At 43.2% G+C, this 23,223-nt stretch overlaps 1 protein-coding gene across 1 annotated transcript in view; it reads right to left on the reverse strand.

The window, feature by feature from the left end:
- Positions 1 to 1,422: 1,422 nt before the first annotated feature.
- Positions 1,423 to 23,223, reverse strand: part of LOC128859213 (tetratricopeptide repeat protein 28) — a 73,383-nt gene continuing 51,582 nt past the window's right edge. Inside the window, exons 3-7 of the mRNA XM_054096007.1 lie at positions 7,127 to 10,244; positions 6,940 to 7,059; positions 5,219 to 6,884; positions 4,424 to 5,157; positions 1,423 to 4,365 (exon numbers count right to left, since the gene is read on the reverse strand). Coding sequence (XP_053951982.1) covers positions 2,183 to 4,365; positions 4,424 to 5,157; positions 5,219 to 6,884; positions 6,940 to 7,059; positions 7,127 to 10,244 — 7,821 coding nt within the window. The 3' untranslated portion in view covers positions 1,423 to 2,182. The remainder of the gene's footprint in view (positions 4,366 to 4,423; positions 5,158 to 5,218; positions 6,885 to 6,939; positions 7,060 to 7,126; positions 10,245 to 23,223) is intronic.

Below are 23,223 nucleotides of genomic sequence, written 5' to 3' on the forward strand. Positions count from 1 at the left end.
AGCCATCAAAGCCGTCGTCGATTTTTCCATTACTTCCTTTCAGCTTTTAAAACGCTTTCCCCCTCGTGGTTTTTTGACTCGGCCAAACAGAAAAAAATCACAAGAAGCCATATCAGGTGAATTCGATGGCTGTTCTTGGCCAAAATGTCACAAATAATGATGGTTGCACTGTGCGACGGTGCAAAATCCACGAAATGTGTTCCCACAAATCCTTTTTTTTTTGGCGTAAGCGTCTCATAAGGCTCAAATAATAGTCTTTATCGTCGGATAGTCAACCTTCGGCATAAATATGTGGTGTACCGTTGTAATTCATGCACACGGCTTTCGTTTTTGATTGAATTGACGTGTTTTTTTTTGTCTTGGTTCATTCGGAGCTCTCCACTCGCTTACTCCTCTTTTGTTGTGGTTGCGTGTCCTATTCATAAGCCCACGGCTCGTCTCCAGTAATGATGCGTTTGATGAATGTTGGGTCGGATTCAGCTTTGGAAATCATGTCTTTGGCGTTATCAACCCGGTTTTTTTGCATGAAATTCAGGTCCTTTGGGACCAACTTTGCAGCATCATGGCACTAACCGAAATCTTTAACTACAATGTGCTGAGTGGATCCATAAGCAGTGTTCAAGTGCTCTGCCAGCTCTCTGATTACCAATTTGTGGTTATTGATCAACTTTTCTTTTACTTTATTGATTTTTTAATAATTTTTTTATGTTGGCGGCCGGACACTACGTTCATCATTCCTGATGAACTCACTCTCTCTTCTGAAGTGTTAATGCCACTCGTAAACGGCTGTCTTTTCTTTTCATTTTGTCTTTTGGGGCATGAACAAACTTAAGGTTCTCTTTTTCCTACGTTCCATCTGCTAACTTTTTAGCAAAAGTTCTCATTTCTATGCTTTTGAGTACTTCTTCTTTAAGAATTTCCTCTGAAACACGTTGCTTTTCCAAGAGGACGTCACGGATTTAATAAGTAGCTCAAGATGGTTGACACAGGGTGAAAATTAGCCACCTTACATCACCTTAAATGATTGCTTCATGCATTTGCACGGTATTAGGCCTCTGCTTTTCGCCAACCGTTGGCAAGTGGCAAATAGATGAAGCAAAGGGTATAAATAAATGTTTTTTGGCACCGCAAATTTTTTTGTGAACTGAGACGAGCAGAAAGGTAGCGAGCAGAGAAGTGGCGAATAGAAGTGGCCAATTATTTTTAAAACATAAATGGCAAGCTCTTCACTTTAATAGGGTGATTCAAGCGGGATAATAAACATTAATGGTTTCACAATGTAAGCAATAAATTTTATTAAGCTTTAAAAAAAGTGCCTAATAGAAAACCCTGTATTTATTTTTATTTGTCACAAATAAATGCAAATTTTATTAGAAAAAAAATACAAAACGTACTTTAATAATACACAAAGTAGTCTTTTAGTTCAAAATCAATACAGACAAATTAATACTTATATAAAAAATAGCTCATAAAAACGGCAAGTTTACGACGAATCGTAGTTGAAAACATGAAAACCATAGAAATGGTTTAAAAAATTGCGCATAAGAAATATTTTAGTCTAAAACTGTACAACTCATAGAATATAGCACAAATACATTTTTCTCTTAAAAATATTTAAATAATAAAATAGTTGTAAAATATCAATAAATTCAAATAATTAAATTTAATAATATCGTAATTGTGATTAATATCGGAAAGAATAGCAAATAATTCTGAATTAATATTTTAAATATATTATTGCATTTTTTACATTTACGTTCACATCTGATGTAAAGTTCCACAGAACTCGGTATTTAAATATTGTTTCGATACTTGCTTTGAGCATCTAACTACACTTCAAATTATTTTGAACTCCGAAATAATACAATTTTTTCTTCTTTTTTCCATTTACCTCTTTAATATCCATTGTTGTTATTGCAACTCTATAAAATTCATGCTTGCAGCTAGTTTTTTGTTTCTAGAAAATAAATTTTGCGCTCTACATAATTCGGTTTTGTTTTCTTCTTTTCGTAGCTTAATTTAGCTTTAATTTTTTACCCTCTATTAGTTTTTTTCTTTTTATCCTTATTTAAGTTTTTCTATTTGAAATACCTCCTTTTTTCCTCCACACCTCATTTTCGCTTCTTTATATTTACCTCCCATTTTCTGCTCTAATTTTTATCTCATCTACTTCGTTCGCCTTTTACATCTTCCTGCCTACCGCAGCAATGCCACTGGATTGTGTTGTAATTTTGCCGCCATCTTTGCTGTTCACCACTCCACTGGCATTGCCGCCAGTGTTACCCTTCACTGCCGCCGCTGTTTTGTATGTACTGCTGCACTGCGAGTCCGCCACCGATCTGCCATCGCCTTCGTCACGTCGACAAAATTCATTGAAGGGACTGCTCGCTCGCTTCACGTTAGATATAGTCATGCTTGTCTCGGCTTTTGTCTTAATGCTGCTGACATTCGTCTTAATCTTGTGTTGTCTCTCTAGTATCTCGGCCGTCGTCAGCTCACTTGCCTTTACTATGCTCGAGGGCACATTGCTTAGCCATGGCTTGAGCGTGCCTTTCTTTTGCACTGTGGCTGCCTTGCAACGGCATATGATGTCCGCTGGTTCACCACAAATTGAGCAGGTGTCCTTTGCGCTTACTGCGTTGTTGGTAGCGTTAACGCTTGAGCTGCCAACGTTGGCATTGTTGGCTCCACAATTATTAACGAGAGTGGAGTTGTTGCTATTACCTGTGATGTGCGTCGGCATGTTCAGAGTTTTCGTGTTCGCCGTGCTGACAGACGATGAGGACGAGGTGCCGCTGAGTTCCAGCTCATTTACAGCATCCACAATGCTCTTGATGGTGCACGTGCTATTGAGTTTGTTGCTGCTGCTGTTTACACCTGGTTCATCATCGTAATTCTTGCTTAGCAGCAATTTAGAGAGTGGTGGTGCGAGACCCAATCCTAGATTGCGTTCATGGTATACCTCCGAAATGGTAGGTGTTTCGCGGTTCATGTGGCGCATTATTGAGTCTTGTATGCTCTTCTGATTCACTTTGCTGGCCTCCTTGGAAACTACGCTTTGACTGCTGCTCGTTGCTGTGCCACTAGCTGCTGCAGACTTAAGCTCCTTCTTCGCCTCATTGAGCAGTTCGGTGTCAGCTTGGGAGAAGTACAGATTCGATGCGTTTACGATGAGCGCATTGTCGTCCTCTTCGGGTAAACTTAGTGGCTTGCGACTGCCAGGAAGCGCGCCAGCTATGCTAGCACCTTGATGGTTGCCATTCAAGTTGGATGGAGCTTCCGAACGCACGTTGAGTCGATCCATGAAGAGCGCATGTTCTTTGCTGAGGCGTGCAGCTACCGACGACTGAGCGTTGCCCAGTTTAATTTTAGGTTTGAGGCGGAAGTGTGACATTGGAGTCTGAGCTAATTCCAAACCACGTTCAATTTCCGATTCGGAGCTTGTGGACTCCAAGTTTGTTACTGACATGGTTGCACCAGTCATAGAAGTGGCTGGTCCCAGATTATTGTAGACAGGTGCCATTGGAGGGACAGGTCGCAAACTATCGACCAGTGGCAGATTTTGTCTAGGCGGTGGTAGTGGTGGCATATGACCATGATGTTGAGGAGGCTGGTTGTTGCGTCGCAGCACAGTTGCGTGCCCAGAAATCTCCCAGTCTGTGGTAGAACTGGCGGAACTTGAGCTATCTGGGCGTCTGGAAATGCCACTCGGCACGACACTCATTTCTGGTATAACACTGTCACCCAGGTAGTTCATGCCAGCGCTGGAATAAAGGTTGCGTATGCGAGTTTGATGTGCCAATGCCATTGAAACGTTCTGTTCAACTGGGTTTTGTGTAGTAACTGGTGGGCTGGGTGTGAAAGCAGCATCGCTTTCACCACCGCCGCCGGGGCGTGAGACACGTACTGGTGCGCGCAAGCTGGAATAACCTAAACGAGGACCTGTGGCCTTGTTAATATGTGCTTGCGAGATGTAACCATCTGAAAGTTCGCTGTCGGTAGTGTTGGCCAGGCTGGAATCTTGTGTAGGATAAAGAGCCGAACCAGCGCTGCCCGGCGCGCTGGGTATTGATTCGGTGTCAGTGCGTCCACCATCGGGCTCCCCGCGTCGACGTACATACGAAATGAATGCACTGCCACTGCTGCTAATGACGCGTGTGCGATTAATTGGCGGCAGTTGTAAACCAATGCCCAAGGCCTTAGTGGAATCCGCAGTCAGATGTGACGAAGCTGCTGTCGGTGTTGACGTGAGTGCCAGTGCAGGATTGGATACTGAAACTTGTAGATCGGCATGCGTTTCCTCAGCGAGTGATTCACAGCTGCTGGACGAGTCCAAACCCAGGCTTTTAGGCGCCTCTTGAGTGTCTGAAAAATGAACACAATTTTGTAAAAGCTGCAAAATAAATAATAGAAATTAGTTTACCGAAGAGTGCCAACAGCGCCTGCAACACAAATTGGCAGTTGCGTCGATTCGCTTGTTTGCCCGTACGTAGCGTCACCTGATCCTGCCCGACCTCAGTGAGATCAAATCCAATGGATGCTAACAGCTCGTGACAGCCCGCAACGCGCCACAAGCGCACACTTAGCGGTATTTCAATGCAGGCTTCTGTCTCGTTGTTGCCTTTTGGCGGGAATTGTGCCAATACATTTCTTATAAGTGTAATAATGTCGTCCGCTACATCGGCGCTGCTAACCAGCTTCGCCAATGCCTGTAGGGTAAGTGGTGTCAGGGCCAAAAGTGCTTGTAAGCTAGCCGAGCATTGTGAGAGCCGATCCTCGGGGTCAGATTGTGGGAAGAAAACGCTTGATGGTATGCCATTGGCGGCAGGCTCAAAACGGAAACCCACTGCCATTAATAGATCTTTCCAACCGCCCACTGGTCCAGCCTTGTTCTCAATGCTCTTTTGTGTGGTATACATGGCATTCTTTTGGCCACGATGAATGCGCTGCAAACTCTTTTCCACCAGATGCAGACAAACACGCAACGCATCGCGGCACTTATCTGGTGTACGCATTAGCTCACAGAGTGCATTACCCATCATGGCGACCTTGTTCGAGAGACGTACATTACCGCCGATTAGAAGAAAACCAGCCCAATTTGCCGGGTGAGCAAAGTGTTTCGTATGCTGGACTGTCTGCATGGCTTCGGCGAGAGCTCTGTAAAAGTAAAAGAAAGAACAGTTAATGGCATAAACTCCGTCAGCTATAGTAGGCTTACCGTGCAGCACGTGCACCCTGTAATAGCGCCGAATAAAAGGCACGTAGCAGAATCTTTGCAGCAGTCTCTGGCACGGGCCACAAAGAGATGAGCACGGCACCGGCACCGGCGCACAACCAACTGCCAGCCAAATTGGCCACACCTGCGCCTGTGATCGGTTCAATGGAGTGATACGAGCTAAGAACTACCAGCTTGGCATTTAATTTCATAGTAAGCACATCAGCTGCCGATAGTATGAAATCGGATAGCTGTGGTAACTCTATATTGCCACCAGATAGCTCGTTGGTTTCTTCGTCCTGTGCACCACCAGCGGCTGAGGACTGATAGTAACGCTTCTGTGTCTGCGAATCCACCACATCGCCCGGGCTGAGCACTACGGCACCAAGTTTCCAACTCAGATTAGCGGCAAAGTGTACGCACTCCGCGGTAGGTAGCTCGGAGATGACCGCCTCTTTGGTGGCATTGCAGCCTGCAATGGCCTTCGCTTGCAACATATCGGCCACCATAGCGGCTTCTTGTAACGAGGCAGGTGATTCTGACCAGCCCCAGGTTTCGGATAATACAGAAGGTATACGCGGACCGCCGACAACCAAGGCGGTACTTAAATTTTCAGTCAATTCACGTGTGCGCAAAATTTTACTCTTCAAACGCAGCGTTTGTAGTGAAGGAATCGTGATTATGGAGCAACGTTCCGATAGGTATTCACCATCATCTTTAGAGCTACGCAGTATGGCGAAAGGCACCAAATAGAGCTCGTTTTCTAACACCAAGATGAGCTCTTTGCGTCCTTGACGTGACACTGAACAGCCTGATGGTAGTAAGTCATCGAATGGTTCCAGCAGTAGATTGTAGAGGGTATGCAGACAAGTGGGTCCTTGCCAAGCGGGCAATGTGGGCGCACGTCGCGAGCGCGTCGAACCTTGTAGACTACCGATGGAACGTGTAGAGCCTTGCAGACTAGCGACCGAACCGCCCACTGAGCCCAAGCTGAATAGCGAACTCAGTGAATAGTTGGAGGAGTTCATCATGTGATTCCGATTGACCATGCGCAGAAAGCCGCTACGTTCATTGGCAAAATCATCCAGCAGGTTCTCTGAACTCGAGCGCCAGCCACTACCATCACCTTCGAGCAAGACACTATCCGAGTTGACGCCCAAATTGTCGCGCACCATATTAATATAGCGCTCCAGCAGACTTCCTTTTGGCTGTGTATTTTTCGAATGCTCCGCCAGTTTTTCACTCGATATTTTCAGCGTTTCCTCATTTATATGTACGACATGAAAACGAACTATGCCCTTTTGTGGTTGTAAGAACCAAGCGTAGAGCTCATCACCGGCCAAGCTAAAGTAAAGCACATTCGTCTTGGAGCGATTGACGATGTCATAGATGGACTCGCTGCAGGTGATGGTGGTTTTGCGTGATATGCTATTCGTGTCCGGACTGGTGCGTGCCTTGCAACGTTCGGCGGCTACCAAGGCGTCCTCGTTGCGCTGTGTGGCGACAAGAATTTGTTGCAGTATGTGATAGCAAGACGTTTGCAGATCGAAAAGACTGGTGCGTCCTTCGGGACTGCGCTGGTCATAGCGCACAGACTCCAGTAATTGGGCTGCGCTTTCCATTTGGGTGCGTGCATCTTCGTTGTCATCGGAAGCGCGTAGAGCAAGACCTGAAAAGGGCAGTTGTTCGATTAAATTCTTGTTTTATTTACCCAGCGAACTCACCGAGTTGATATCTTATTTTGGCCTCCTCTTCCGATTTGTTGATCGATTGCGCAATTGCCAGACCTTGACGCAGAAAGTTGATGGCCTGTGTATTCTGCCTCATTTGATGGAAAACTCGGCCTATTAAACGAAAAAGTGATTAGCATGAAGAATGGAAAGAAATGATTGCCTAAAAGATGCCACTTACCAAGTGAACCGCACGCGTATGCCTTGCTAAGACGATCTGCTGTCAGCGCCAATTGTTTTTCATAGAATTTTACCGCATCCACATAGTTGCCTATGGATTCATACACCGCGCCCAGGTTGCCACATGCACGCGACTGCAGCGCTTCAGCCCCCAAGTGCTCGCACATTTCCAAGTCCATTTTGTGCAGACGCAGTGCGCCCTCTGCATCGTTCATGCGTTGATAAACATTACCCAATGCGCTCGTAGCATCCGAGACCAGTGCGCGGTCGCCCAACTCGCGTGCAATTTCCTGCTGGTGTTCCAAACAGTTGACTGCTTGCTCATAGTTGCCCAGCGCTGAATGTATATTACCCAAGTCACCATAGGCCACAGCTTTGACCTCAGGACTGCCTAATTCGTGTGCCACCACCAGACGTTTCTCCAAGCAAACTAGCGCTTCTGGCAGGTTTCCAAGTGCGCGGTGACTATGTCCCAGACCGCGGTAGGCACGTTCTTGATCTCGATAGCTTTGTAGTGCCGTCGCAAGTTGTAAGTGGCGCTCGTGGCATTTGATGCCCTCCTCAAAGTCACCCAACGCATCATAACAGTCACCAAGGTGACCAAGTGCACGCGCGCGATCGTGTTGTGTCGTCGGCATGTTTACGCGCTCCAATGTACCCAATTGCTGCTCTAAATAGCCTATGGCATCTTCATATAGACCCATGTTGAGCTTAGCAATGCCGAGATTGCCATAGGACTGCGCCTCTACGCCCGAGTCTTGCAGCTCCTGTGCGCGTCCCAGCTGTTCTTGATAACACTTGACAGCGTGCTGGTAATTGCCTAGGGCCATGTGTACAGCGCCGAGGTGACCGTGAGCTTTGCATTCGCCCGGAAGATCGGACATCTCTTGGCGGAGCGCTAACTCTTGCGTATGATACCCGAGCGCTTTGTCGAATTTTTTGATGAGACGATGTGCTAGCCCAAGCGCACCACAAGCAGCGGCCTCCAACGGTCGCTCGCGTGCATGACGAGAGAGCGAGAGTTGCCGCTGGTACATTTTGATCGCTTCATCGTGGTCAGCGCTGCGTACCAATATGTCGCCCAAATTACCGAGCGCGCGAAACTTGCCGGATACATGGCTGGTCATGTGTGCCACAGCTAGGAAGAACTTTTGACAGTCCAGAGCAGCTTGTGAATTCCCCAGCGCCAAATGCGCTAGACCCAGATTGCAGTAGGCGCGTCCCATATTTATTTTATCCTGTAAGTCTTTTGCTAGCGCCAAGTCTTGATCATAGTAACGAACCGCTTCGCGATAGTTACCAATGCAGTAGTGCACATAGCCAAGGAAGTGACACGCCTTACCCTCGGCCGCCACGTCGCCCAGCTCCTGGGAGAGCATCAAGTACTGCTCATAGTAGGGTACTGCTTGCGCGAACTCTTGTCTTGAGCTGAAGCAGTTGCCTAGATTGAGAAGCGCGCAGGCTTCACCCGCTGTGTCCTTCAGCTCACGTGCGATGTTCAAATGCGCGCGGTAGTGCATCAGCGCCATGTCATGTGCGCCCAAAGCCTGATAGGCTACGGCGAGATTGCCGTGTGTGGATGCTTCCGCGCTGCGATCGTGCACCTCTTTACTGATCGTCAACTCCTGCTTGTGGTACTTGATGGCTGCCTCATACAGGCCTGCGGCAGAGTACGCGTTCCCTATGTTGCCATAGGCGCGTCCCATACCAGCGCGATCGTGCAGCTGTCTAGTGATGGTTAGATGTGCCTGATGCAGCTTAAGCGCGGCGTCATGTTCGCCGAGAAGTTGATAAACAATGCCCAGATTAGAGCAAGCGCGGCCTTCGCCTATCTTGTCGCGCGCTGCAAGCGCCATCTCAAGCTGCTTCTCATGCCATTTTTTCGCCTGTACGCAGTCACCGGCGCAGCGCGCAGCATGCCCCAAACCTGCGTACGCACGCGCCTCAATATTGCGGTCGCCTAGTTGCTTTGAGATACGCAATACCTGCTCATGAAAGGTGATAGCCTGTGCAAAATTGCGACGGTAATGATGGCTCGAACCGAGGTTTGAGTAGGCACGCGCCTCCTCCACCTGATTGCCTAACTTGCGTGCCAGACGTAGATGTTGCGTATGACAATCCACCGCCGAGTCGAATTCGCCCATTGCCAAGTAGACGGCACCGACATTGCCGATTTCACGCGCTTCTTGCAAACGATCACCAATCTGTTTCACCAACTGCACGCATTGCTTGTGGCTGGCCAAGGCATTGGGATAGTCGCCGATGGCGGTGTAGACGTGACCAAGTGATGTGAGCGCAGCAGCGGCGGCCTGTGTGTCCTTGCACTTCATGGCAAGCACGAGCTGGTAACGGTGTGCGGTGAGCGCTTCCTTGAAGGAACCCTGGCTAAAGTAGGCCGAACCGAGATTGCCATGCGCACGACACTCACCGGCCGTATCGCCGAGACTTTTCGCCACAGCCAAATCCTGCTGCATATAACCAATGGCTTTATCCAGTTGATTGAGCGCCCAGTGGGCGGAACTTAAAGCGCTGAAGACAGAGCCACGCAATTTCAACGAACAGGAACCAATACGTAATGCGGCCTCCAGCACAGTGACCGCCGAATGATATTGTCCAGCCTGTAGTAACTCCTGCCCCACAACCGATATCACCACAAACGGAGATTGGTCCAGATTCATAGCGCGCAGCTGTTGAAATGTCGGCTCCAGCGCATGACGCAACGGACTTTTCACAGACGCCTCCATCAGGCCAGCCAGCAGCTGCTTGTGTTGTGTATCTTGCGCCAAGCCAGCGCTGAATGAAGCCAACGCTTCGCCATAACGACCCAGACACTGCAGCGCTACACCTTGTCGAAAATACGCTTTCGGCCATTGCGGACACAGCTCGCGTGCCTTTGTGGCATCCTGTAGCGCGAGTGCGAACTGGCCCTGCTTGAGGCGTGCCGCCGAGCGATTGCTGTAAAGTATATAGTTGCCGGGATCGAGCTGTAGCGCATCGGTGTAGAGCGTGACGGCGGTGGCGAAGTCGCCGCTCTGGCAGGCGGCATTTGATTGGCGCACCTTCTCGAGAAATAGTGCCCGGTTGGCGGCCGGCAGCTCTGGCGTGCACTCGGGCTCATTCTAGAGACATAACAGAAAAAAAAAAACGATAATAGAAGCAAAAGAAAAATAGTATGAATTAGTTGTGGTATGTGCAAAAAATGAGTGTGTGCATTGCGGCAAGTGAGCCACTACAAATAAACTAAGAAGGCGAATATACGCGCTGCAACAGCGCAAACCAGCTCTGACAGAGAGCGCGCGCGGAATCGCATACGATTTTTATGATGGGAAAATGCGAATCGATTAGGAGCACGTTTAAACATTTAACCACATTCCAGTGCAGTGGCTGCGCGGTGGCAGCAGACGCAGCTGGACTCGTTGTGCATGCAATCGTATGCAAGTCTTACCAGCAACGGCAGTGCGAGCGCGGCGGCGGCATGCAGATTAACTAGTTGTGGATATTTTTGTAACACAGTGGCATTTAACAGCCATCACAAATGGGCTGGGCGTAACGAAGCGCGTAAGAAGCGTTAAAAAGTCTTGCCACTAATCGAACGCTCCCAGAACGAAGATGCAGCCGAAGAAGAATAAATAAAAACAACTGCGCGGCGGCAGCGATTCAACAAAATCGCAGCCACAAAACCTATCAGCAGTAAAACCATCAGCAACTGCGAAATTATCTTTACTGGCATTATCAATATCATAATCGCTATTACAAACTTTTGTAATAGCCCTCACCACTCTTGCGCAGCAACGCAGCAAGGCAAGCCACCAGCTGCCATGCCAGAAGAGTTGAGTCACGTTTATGCTTATAAATTCACTTGTTTGGAATGTTTCGTTACAACACACGTACAAGCACGGTCGTGCACACACGCAGGCAAGCGCAAACACAAGCAATCACAAAAGTCGTTGGTAAAAAATTGCTAATAAAAAATAACCATTTACTGCGGCAATGGCAGCAACAACAAATCACCACAACAGTTAGCGCAATGAGGCCCAGCAGCAGGAACGCTTGTGGTCAAAGGCATCATGCACAGAAATTAAGCGGAAAAAAATGAGTAAATGAAAAGAATTAAAAAAAAACGCACCAAAAAAGCAGCGAGCACAGTTAAAGAAAGAAATTGTGAGCATCACTCGCCGCTACTACTCAATTTTTATAGCAAAAGCCGACATATTGCAAATTACTTTTTGTGCTGAAATTGCCACAATTTTTCTGTAGCAATGGCATATGGAATGCGCGCCGCAAGATGGGCAGTGGCGAGTGCAGAAGTTGAAGCACCGAACTCGCGGAGTGAAAAGTGAAGAGTTTCAGCAGGCAGCAGAGGAAGGGTGACCAACGCGCAAGAAAAAAAGTAGTAAAAATGTGATGAGTTTTGGTTGAAATCGGAGAAAAAATGTTGGTGTTGCAAAAGCCAAGGTTGGTTTTCCTATCGCGAAACAAAGAAAAACTGACGTACAGCAGATTTCAGGCTACTTGCGTTGAATTGATTTTAATTTATGCGCTGAGGTACGGTGCACTGGGGAGGGCTCGCTTACTGGAACAGCAGCCCTTGGTCGGCAAAAACCCATTTCGGTAACCCAGGACCGGCTGTCATGGGAATGACGCACAAGGTGGTTAGAGAGATAGATAATTGGCGCTTACTCCCTTTTCGGGGGGTTTTCCGAGCTCCTCCTCCTGTTTGTGGCGTGCGACTTGATGTTGTTTCATGGAAGAGACCTACAGTTTTAAACCGACTCCGAAATACAGATGGTTTTTTATGAGGATAGGATTAAGGTGAGGTGCCCACTTTGACCGCAAGGAATCAAAAATTCGTCCATTAGGATGCCATACAGAAGGAAAAGAACCAAATAGGTGGATAGAAGGAAGAAGGGGCTTTGGATTAGAGGATGACGACCAACAGTGGCAAATTTCATTTGCATTAACCGCTTCAAGCTTCTGACGAAATTCATCAGTTGTGAGATATGTAAATCTGAAATATCCGCAGGTGCAGTAAAAAAGTGAGAGCCCAGATGCCTAAATCTAAGCGCGACAAGAGAAGGGCAGCTAAGAAGAAGGTGCTGAGAAAATTCCACCTTACCCTTCAGATAGTTTCTGCAGAAAGGACTTAAAGCAATGTGCGGTAAGCATCCCCACCAAATGAGGAGCGTTTCCATGGCGGAGATACTCCCGGAGGCTTTCCATTGTCTGCCGAGGGGCGACCGCTATTAGAAGAAAAACGTTTTCTAAAATTTGGTATCTCTTGTACGGAATTTGGAACCTGTGCACATTCGGCTACAGCGGCCGCTGTGATGTGCATTAAAGAGAGGCAAACACTTTCTTCTTCGAAATCTTTTTGTGCGCTCAATACAATAACTTCTCCAAACGCAGTTCTTTTTATAAATCTGGAATGATACCGAGCTGAGCAGAGGCTGAAGTGCTTACTCCTTGTACTCGATATGGCAACGTATTCGAGAAGCCAGTTGGTAATGTCTGTGGACTCAAGTCGATACAGGAGTTTTTGTTGTTGTGGGCTTTTTTAGTTCGTATTTAGCGAGGTTTGCGAGATATCTGCATCTTTTAAGTTTGTACCCACCTAGTAAGGACTTTGGTTGCGCGTGTGATGCCAGCTTGAGCTTCGTAGCTTTTGCTCTTGTCCTTTGAGCTCTTACTAGTTGCTTACCTTAGCATTCGTGACTGTGCGTGAGTTACCGGTGGCAGGTTTTGGGTTTAAAAGCTTTTGCAAATAAGGAAACTCAAAAATATAAAATCCAATAGGCAGATGTCACTTAAGGCAGCCGATGTCATAGTTTCTTGCGCAATTCCGACATAAAAAGTGTAATGTGAGCATTAGGAGTCAGCTAAAGCTCTTCTTCTGCAACAGGTGGAAATTGGGAGCGGATAACGGTATTTGATGGAAGACCCAGCTGAAGCTTTTCATCGACAGTAGGTGCTAGCTGGAAGCGGATAAAGGCAATAAAGGATGCTTTCGCAGTATGAAACATTCCCCAAACGTTATTGGCGAAGGTTACTGAACTGGCAGTTTTTGGTCCAATATATATTCGGGTCGTTTTGTATGTTAATATTCCGGACTCCAGAGGCAAGGACCGTACCCTTATTGTAGAGGAGAAGCAGTTTTTGAGATAAAATTGAAGCTATTGCCAACTCCCGGTATAGAAGTTGAAGCCAGTATCGAGCCTGAAATTGAAAAATTTAGATGAAAGTCTCTAACCAAAGTTGCTCATATCTTTGCTCCGTTCATTTGTACTCTGATCGCAGCTGTGTGGCACTCATAGCATCTGAAATTATCGCTTTAGAGGTTTGTAGACTCAGATATTGAAATGAATTTGTATTTTGCACAGAACATTTCCCTCTTTTCTTCCTGAACTGTGTATCTTTATGGTTGCCTGCTTTACTAAGAACAGATTTGCAAAAAGAACAGGAAGACTAATTCAAGCATTGAGCGTCCTTTTCCTACGTTGGCAACCCTGCACATTCATTACGCCTGTAAAAATTGCGCGCAAAATGGGTTTCGAGGTGAAGTGACTGAACTTTTCGCCTCGCACGTCGACGGCCAGCCTGAGCAGCGTTCGCTGCCACCATTGCCGCCACATAGCTGAGCGTGTAGCTGAGATTTCGAACGCCAAATAACCGGATGTTGTAGGGTCAACAGCAAGCAAAGGTCGGCACGTACGCGCAAACAAGTGAAGCTGTGCCCACAATGAAAATTTATACCTTTGCAATAATTGGCGCAACGCTTTATAAGTAAAAAGTTGAGCGCCACGAAAAGTTATTTATTTTCCAGTTATTTACACAGCAAAAATGTTTATTTGTATTCTTGTCAAATAAAAGCAAAAATAAACGAAAGTATTGTGTGCTGGAGAAAACTCTGAAATTAGCTATGCGGAAGCGGGACCAAATGCTTTTAGCGCGCTACCCACGAGCCGTGGCGCAACATATTGCACATCCATTTTTGGACGCAGTAGCGGCAGCAACAACATGGCGTTGGCGAAATGTTTACATTTTTAATGCGGCAATTAAATGCGATGACTATGCAAAAATGCCGAAAAACAACATGCGCACCACAACAACAACTACAATCAAATCACTAAAAAACGGCAAAAATGTATTTACAGCCAAGAAGCGCCTCGGCAGCAACACCAATAACAAATAGCAAAGAAGGCAGCAACATGCGCGAAACATACCAAAAATTACAATAACAAGCGGGAATTTAAATTGCCAAAGTATGGCTGGCGGTGGTGGTGGCGCGGTGAGCGGTGCGCGTTGCACGCCGCGTGACGGAAGTGGCCGCGCGCGCATGCAAATTACAGTGAAACAGCGGAATGGGGAAAGCCAGCTGCTACAGCTGTGAATCTGCATAAGACAAGCGTGCAACTGAAAAACGATTACAACGACAATGCCGCTAAGGTAGTGCCGATAGACGCCAACAAAAGCAAGTAACATAAAAATAGCCAACCAAGAGACGTAATCACTTTAATGCGCCTGCAACATTGTTTCTACACACACACACGCGCACACACATTTCAATAGCCCATAAAGCAAATAAACATCAATGGAAGTAACAACAAGCAAACGCAAGTTTGTGCCTAAAGTCTTTCGAGGGGTGCGCTGGCGCAAACTCGTCGACGAAAATCTGCAAGCCAAAGTGTGTTTGGCTAAGTGTGCGCGTGCATGCATCTGCTTACTTACTTTGTGTGCAGTTGTTACTGTTGTTGTTGTTGTCGTTGAGTATGTTGCTTGGATTGCCCAATAAAAATGGCGCCAACACTTCGTCGCCAAGTGGTAGCTGCTTCTCGAAAGTGAATAAACGAAGTTCCAGAAAGCCAACAACAGCAGCGGCCGCCGCCACAGCAGCAAGAAACATTTCAATCGTAAAATATTTATTTCTATTATGGAACATTGTGTGCAAAACGTTAAGGTAAACTTTACGTCTTTTTCTGCTTCTTCCAATCATTTTACGATGCGAATTTTGCAATTATCAAGGACGACTGGTCCCAATGTTTAGTGCACGCGGGGGCATGAGCGTGTGCATGTGTGGTGAGAGTGGCATAATGATGTTGGGCCATAAAATATTTTACTGGACGCGTAGCGGGTGCAACGGGTACAAAGAGGCGCATGTGGGATAGCAGCGGGCTGAAGGAAGATTGGAAAGTTGTGATTCTGGGTGAAAGAGCGATTTTCGCAAAAAGCAAAAAGTAAATGTAAATGCTTACTGCTTACTGCTGTCCAACATAAGGAAGGAATTTAAGGCGAGGGACATTGTGATGAACGCTTTGTTTTAAAAATCGAAAGACTTGTAATTTTATGCCGCCATCAGCTGACAGTTGGTTTTTATATGGAGCGCTACGAAGCCTGCGATTGCCTGTTATTAGAAGTTTTTTGAAGTTTTATTGACACTTAAATAGGCTCGATATCCACTGCTCTATAGGATTTGGAAAGCGAACGACATTCGTGAATTTTTTACAGATTTAATCTTATAAAATGCATTTACTGCACGAAAAGCTACAAAATCTCGAGGTTAAATAAAAAACATAACTTTTCCAATTTATTGTTTTCTGAAAAGTAATAAAATTTTTTACTTTTTCATTTAATAAAATTTTTAATAAAAAAATTTTGAACAAAAAACAATGTTATAAAATCTAAATAAAGAAAAATAAGAGTTTATCATGAAAATTTTTCATGAAAATTAAAAAATTCTTAAATAAAAAAAATAGAGAAGATTTTTCACAGTTCTTTCCTGAAAAGTTACAAAACCTTAAACAAACAAAAAACTACAAACGAAGAGTTTAATATAATTTTAAATAGGGAAAAATTAAAATAAAAGAATTGTTTAATGTTTTTCGGAACTTTTTAGTATTTTCGTGGCTGACAAACTAAAAAAAAGCAACTGTTAAATGAATACTAAGAAAATCTCAAATGAAACCAGCAACAAAATGTAGTTATTTTTTCTTAAAAAATAAAAAATATTAAAAGAAGAAGAAAAAAAGAGTTTTTCATAATTATTTTCCTCAAAAGATGTAAAATCTCAAGCAAACAAAAAAAAAGAAGAAACTAAAAAAAATTCGTTTTCATCTAAAAAAATATTAAATGAACAAAAATAAACTAAAAAGATATTTTCCCTTTTTTGCTAAGAAAGTAAAAACTTCGGGGTGAAAACTAAAACTAAATTTCATTCATTTATTTTCAAACAGTTTTGTGCTTTACATTTCAAAAAAAATTTCTGAAAAGTAATAAAATCTCAAATAAAAACAACAAAAAGATTTCACAATTTTTTTTTAAATGTAATAAAATCTAAAATAAAGAAAAATTGTATTTCTCTCAAAACTAATAAATAAAAAATAAAAAAGGTTTTTCACTGCTTTTTCCTTAATAGTTATAAAAGTCTCAAGTAAAAAAAACTTAAAATGAAGAGTTTTCACTGTTTTTCACCTAATCAAATCTCAACTAAACATCAAAACAAAAAACATACATAATAAGATTTTTTCCTTTTTTCCTGAGAAATTACAAAATCTCGTATAAAAAAAAGAAATTTTTTGCTTTTTTTTGTGCTGAGAAGTGACACAATCGAAATTTTTTTTTTTCATAATTTATTTTGAACACAAGTGTTTGACAAATTCAAAATTTTTTTTTCTGAAAATTTTTCTTTATTTCATTATAAGCTAATTATATTTTCAGTATTCAAAATTAAAAATATAAGTATTTGATATCAAAATTCGTAAATATTTGATTTAAAAAAAAAATTAAAAAAATTAAAAACTTTAATAATGCATTCAAAGAAATAAATATTTGATATTAAGAAATTTAAAATTTTTATATTCACATTTTTGGATATCAGAAACCGTAAATATTGGATTAAAAATTTTAAGTATTTGATATTAAAAACCGTGAAATTTCAATTCGTTAAAAAATATATATTCGATATTAAAAAATTTCAGTTTTCATATTTTGAAATTTTTAAATATTTGATATAATAAATTGCAATACAATATTTGATATTAGAAATTTTAAATATTCAATACACAAAATTTAAATATTTTATTTTAAAAAATTTAAATGTTTTGAACATTTTTATTACTTTTTCAGGTAAGCCTTACCCTCTTTGAGGAAAGATGAACCAAAAACATCATTCATTACCATTTTTTGCTGTTGTCAATTTGTTGCGGGAAGATAAAAATTTGCAGCTTTTATATTTAAGAAAAAATTAACCTTTTCTTTTTTCGAAAAATTCAAGTTACGTTTGAGGTTTGTTTTTCAGTTCCCCAAATATATGATTTTTGCTTTACTTTTATTCAATAAATTGATTCCCGTATTTTTTACACTTTATCTGTTTCCAATCGCATTCGCTCATGTTTTTTACCCTTCACTAAATAAACTATGCAACAAAAAATTGTAAGTTATACATTTTAAATAAAAAAAAACGAAAAACTAAAAATATAAAAACGCTGCACCACGAAAATGGCAACATGCATCCTGTTTCTTTCATCGTGTTCCGCTGTCATGTCGCATTTTCAACGTCAATGTCAGCATCTTGTCATTCGTGCATCCTCAAACTCAAACTCAACCACAGTCGGCGCACAGTCGCACTAGCGAAGCCAACCACACACAAGCACAGCATTCACCGCATACTCGCCCGCTCAATCTCATTCTCAGGCTAATACTCAACCGCACAGCCTCCACCAGCAGTCGCAGAGTCACAAACGCTGACGTGGCTTGTATTTCAGCCACAGCCGCACACAGATCCTTGATGCCAATTGTTGCTGTGTTTGCTCTTTTTAATTTTTTTCTGCTGCCCTTGTTCTTGACTGTGCTGTCTGCAATCCTAGTCTGTCTGTCTGTGGCCTGTCAATAAGTTGATTGTCAGCGCTTCATGTCGTTTCAACAACTGCAAAATGCGATTGTACGTTGTTGTAGTTGCATTTTTTGTGTTTGTTTTTGCTTTTGCGTTTTTCGCTGGTCTCTATTTAATTCTGCGCCCTTTTGCCGCGACGCGCCGCGGCCGCATAGCAAAGGGAAAAATAGCGAAAAACCTTAGCAGTGATCGCAATGAATTCAAAGCCAGAGTCAATGCCAATGCCAGGCTGAAAGCGCTTTGCTTGTATAAACAGATTTGTAGCAAGGAGACAGAAGTGTGTGATTGGCCGTGTTGTTGCGATTGTTATGCCGTGTTGTTTGGATTTTTCGAAAATTGGCGCCCAATGGCATGGAAAAGTCATGTTGCATGCCACCAGCGTGAAGGTGACGCTCGCTAGCCGCCAGCCCACTAACCAGTTCGCCAAACGACTCAACGACCGACCCATCGAAACAAAAATGCAAAAACAAAACAAGAACATTTCGCTTGTTATTTACAACAACAACAACAACAATAGCGGGCACTACATGAGTACCGCGCCGCTATGTGCGCTGCAAGAACATTGCTTTTCCACCAAAAACAAATGCCGTTTAACATTGCCACGCATTCACCGCTCACAAACAAAACAAAACCAACGTGCGCATAGACATTCCTCCAATTTTCAAGCGTTTAACCCTTGGCGCGCCGAAATGGAAACGCAAATGACAGAGTGCAAATCCGCGTGCTGCAAGCACAATCGGCTGTACTTTTATACAGATTCGTGCGCTTGCCATCTTGCGATGTGTTGCGATTATTGGTTTGCTTTCCTCGCTATTATTTTCTTTTTATTTCTGCATCTAAGATAATTTTATTTTGTTTTTTCTTTAATTTTCTTTTTATTGCTTCCTTTCGTTGTTTCCTCGGCTTCGCCACATTTCTTTTACTGCTGCTATAAAATAATTAGCCGCATTCCTTTGCTGCCACAATACGACTACCACTGCTCTCCGTTGCTGTGTACTCGCGCCTTGGTAGCTATGCTTGATTGGCCTGACTGGCTGCCGTTTTGCCAGCGCATAATAAGTTAAAGCTGTAAGGAGCGCGCATGGCTGCAAATATGTTGCGCTGCGATTGGCAGTTAGCTGCTTTCGAGGTCTGATTGAGGTCACGTTACACGTTCCAAGTCGTCGGCAGCCATTTGTTGCCATTTTTTTTATCCTACAAAATTTTTGCTGTTTGCTACAATGTTTTGTTAGGAAAAGTTTTGTGCATTTAATTAACTTGGTTTACCGGGGGGACTTGCCGCGGAATTACTGCTTTGTGGGTGATTAAGTGACTTCTAAAAGGGAGCCGCAAACTAGTTTCAGTACTTTATATGCGGCCGTCTTTGCCGCACATTCGTTTTCCGTAACTCAAGTAAATTCTAGTGATTTTTAGTTAAGAAATGTGCGAAATTCTGAAGCAAAGCGAATGGTTCTGGTGGTGAACGAGGACAAACCGAATTACTTGCTACCCTCAAACTAACAGTTGGCCACTCGCATACAGGCACACACGTCACTGTTGACATTTATGATTTCGAGGTTGTAAGAGACTTCGATTATCTCGGAGCATTGAAATCCAATGGAGAATTTCTCTTGCCAACAAGTGCTAATTTGGACTAAGAAGGCGATTGAGTAGTAAAGTCCTGACTCGACAAACAAAACTAACACTCTATAAGGCTCTCATCATGCCCGTCCTAACATATGGCGCTGAACATTCTATGAGGACTTGGCTTCACTTGGTGTGCGCAATTGGCGCCGGGTAGCACAAGAAAGAAACCACTGGTGCGTTTTGTTAATCTCGGCCAAATCGAGTGTATATCACGCCAATCAAGAAGAAGACGTGTGTCCGAAACTTATTTGTTCTGATGAGCTCGTGAATTTGTACTTTAGTTTCAAGATTTCGTTTGGTTCGCTGATTTAAAGGCAAGATGAGTGCAAACAGCCATACTCAAGGCAAGATTTTTGTACATTTCAGCCTTACAAAGATTTTGAAGTAAACTTCCCACGTCTACACAGCGGCCGTTGAGCTGATTGGGTACATGTGTGACAACTGGCACGAGCTTGGGTGCGAATCCAATTGTGTACATGAACCATTAAAAATTAGAAAGAGTTGCTTTTCGAATAGCGTTCATCTTGGGCAAGTAATAGGAAACCTCCGAGTGTATTTCTGCCATGAAAAAGCTCTTTATAAAGAAACATCTTTCATTCGAAGGCGGAATAGAATTGTAGACTTCTCCCTTTGCAGACCTCTCCATTTGTGGCACAACATCAAGAGGAACCCTACAAGTTTGAGTATGAGCTCGGCCAAATACCCAACAAAGGAAGTAGGCGCCATACGGACAGTCTCCTATGCGTGGCTTCTTCACTGCCTGAAAATTTAACATCCGCATAATATTCTTCTTGCGGCAGATGGTTTCCCACATATTGAGACTATTGGAATGTATCCAATAGAGATATTGGCAAACGAAGCTGCAGTATTGGCTGACAGTTAAACGCAACGCATAGTAGGGAAACTAGTACCCAAACTTGGCAGCAAAAATGGAATAACACAATGAAGGGCTGCTGGACACATCGCTGCATTCCAGACTTGTGAACCTGGCTTGAAAGAAAACACAGAAGCGTGGATTTTTATCTGACGCAATTTTTAACTGGGCATGGATGCTTCAAAGCATACCTCCATCGGTTCAAATACGAATCGGATACCACTTGCGAATACTGTGGGGTAAACGCGATAGAAGACGTTGACCCCCCACGATGTAATACTTGGCGGTTGTTTCGGGGTTTCGACGAAACAACAGGCTTGTCCTGGTTTCAAAAGGCCACGCTACTACAACGGCCATGGAAAAAAAGAAAAATTTTGAGACTAAATGTGCAACATATTCGAAGAGCCGTTACATTGCTGTCTCTGGAGATGAGTCGCAAGCTCGAGCTTCAAACTTTGTCGTGTGTTTACTTCTACGTAGATAGTCAAGTAGCAGTTGGAATACTGTAACTGCTTAGGAGGGAGCTTAGTATTGCCTGGGCGGTTCTCTTATTAACATTTTTGTATTGCTCTTAGCTATAAAGCAGATCCCCGGTAAGTGATTAACGGGAGAGGAGCCAGTGAGAATTGTAGGTTTAAGCGAGCCTAATGAAATGGTAAGCGCATTTATATTATAGCTTAAAAAACTAGCTCCAGTGTCCCTTTTCCTTTGGCTATTTATACCGCTAAGTGGCTTATCGATGCGATAACTATTACCCAAGAAAAAGTAGCCACCAAGAGGCATAAGGAAATGTTCGGTCTCCATTCTAACTGAGTGCTTAATGCAAAGCTACAGTAATAAAGCTTCCGCGTGTAGCTCTGCCCCGAACATGAAAAATATGCGTCCGAAAATTGATTGACAAATTTTATTGAACCATTTTAGCTTTTACGTTTGGTTAATTGAAAATATTTACACATTCAGGCACCTGCTGCAAAACAAATGACTGGCAACACGTACGTATAAGTGCGTGTACGTGCGGGGGTCGGTCATCATAAATCCATTAAACGTCTTTAATTGCCATAATTTTGCAAGTTGCGTTGGCCCTTCTAGCGATGCGGCGGCATAGTAGCTTCGGCACGATGTGCAATTTCAAATGCGTAGATACATAAAAATGCGCAAATTTACGTGGCATAAGCACTAATGCCACAAATGGTTGCAAATTGAAATTTAATCAATGCACTGAATGAATTTATGGAGACACAAATGACCAAGAGCAACAAATTGAAGCACACGCACACACAAGCACATATATGCATTAAAGAAAGAGCAATAAAAAAAAAAATATTTATAAATCGAAATGGAACCCGAAAAGGCAGAAGCAGAGAGCAGCAAGCCGAGCCCAACGTAACCTAAGCTGGCAAAAGCAAAAGTAAAGTAGCGCGTGGAAGGCGCCAAAGAAGATGCGGCGGCAGCAACCGCAAATGCAGCGTAGAATTGCAAACAAGTTGCAACAATGAATGCATCGCGTCGCGTCGTCTCGCAGAGCTCAGATGACAACGCACTGCAATACAATATCTGCACTGGAGACACACAGATAAAAGCGCTGAAAGTCGCGCTGCACAAAAATAGACGCAACGCAGCGAATGAAATTGAAACTTGAAAAACGAAAAGCAGAAAGCAAAAAAAAGTAAATGAAACGAAAAAAGAACGGACCATAAGTTGTGAGTTGTAAGCTAAAAACAAGAACGATAACAAAAAGTCAGCCTAGGTGCAGCAATGCAATGGTGTGCGTTGAATTGAGGTGCGGCACAAAGCTTTATTTACCGGAGCGCATGCAACATTGTTGCGTGAAAAACATTCGCTAACATAAACTATGTGTAATAATAATGCTGGAGAATGTAGTGAAATGGCGATTACTAATGTAAAACGATAATAAATGTTCAGGCAAAAATGTAGGCAAACGCAAATGCAAATAAGAAGTGCAGCCAACGGATTCATACATTCGAAAGACTTAAGCGACGAACTTGCTTAAATTCCACTTTGATGAGTTGGCTTAATAATTGGAAAAAAGAGGGTGAGCGGTGCTTAAGTATATTATTTACGCACAGCGCACGCAAATTAGAAGCAGAAATGGGCGTGTGGAATTGGTTACTTTTCATTTTTGTGCTTCGTTTGCGTCGTTTTTCCTTTCGATAAAATCGTAAACGTTCATAACTTAAGAGAAATGGTTGCTTTCAATTTGCTAAGCACCAGCTTGCCATTTTTTAATCATAATATGTTGCAACTTTGTGCAAAGTAATAAAACGAACTGGTTATTTGGGAAAAGCAGTGCACTACCTTAACTCTTCAGTTGAAAGTGTGACGAGAGGTAAAAGAAATTTGTTTAATGCCAAGTGATTTTAGAGTAACAAATACGTTGGCTATTTCTTTCTTCGCCTAACACCTGGTTTTTAATAGAAAAATATCCAGGTATTTTACTCATTAAATCTCAACCAAAAAAGTCGTGCGCAGATTTCTCTGAAAGAGTAGTCCTAGCGAAATTATTGGTAAAAAAAGGTAGTACATAGTAAATCAATGTTTTTTTGTATTATTAACTAAAAAATAGAATTTATGTATTAGAAAATTGTTTGCCTAAAAAAATATTTTATAAAAAATTAAAGAAAAAAATTTGGTTTCATTGTTTGATTTTAATTTCGTATTTATTTATTTTTTTTTTATAAAATGCACATACATC

The sequence above is a fragment of the Anastrepha ludens genome, chromosome 3, assembly GCF_028408465.1.
Source record: "Anastrepha ludens isolate Willacy chromosome 3, idAnaLude1.1, whole genome shotgun sequence".
Classification (NCBI taxonomy): Eukaryota; Metazoa; Arthropoda; class Insecta; order Diptera; family Tephritidae; genus Anastrepha; species Anastrepha ludens.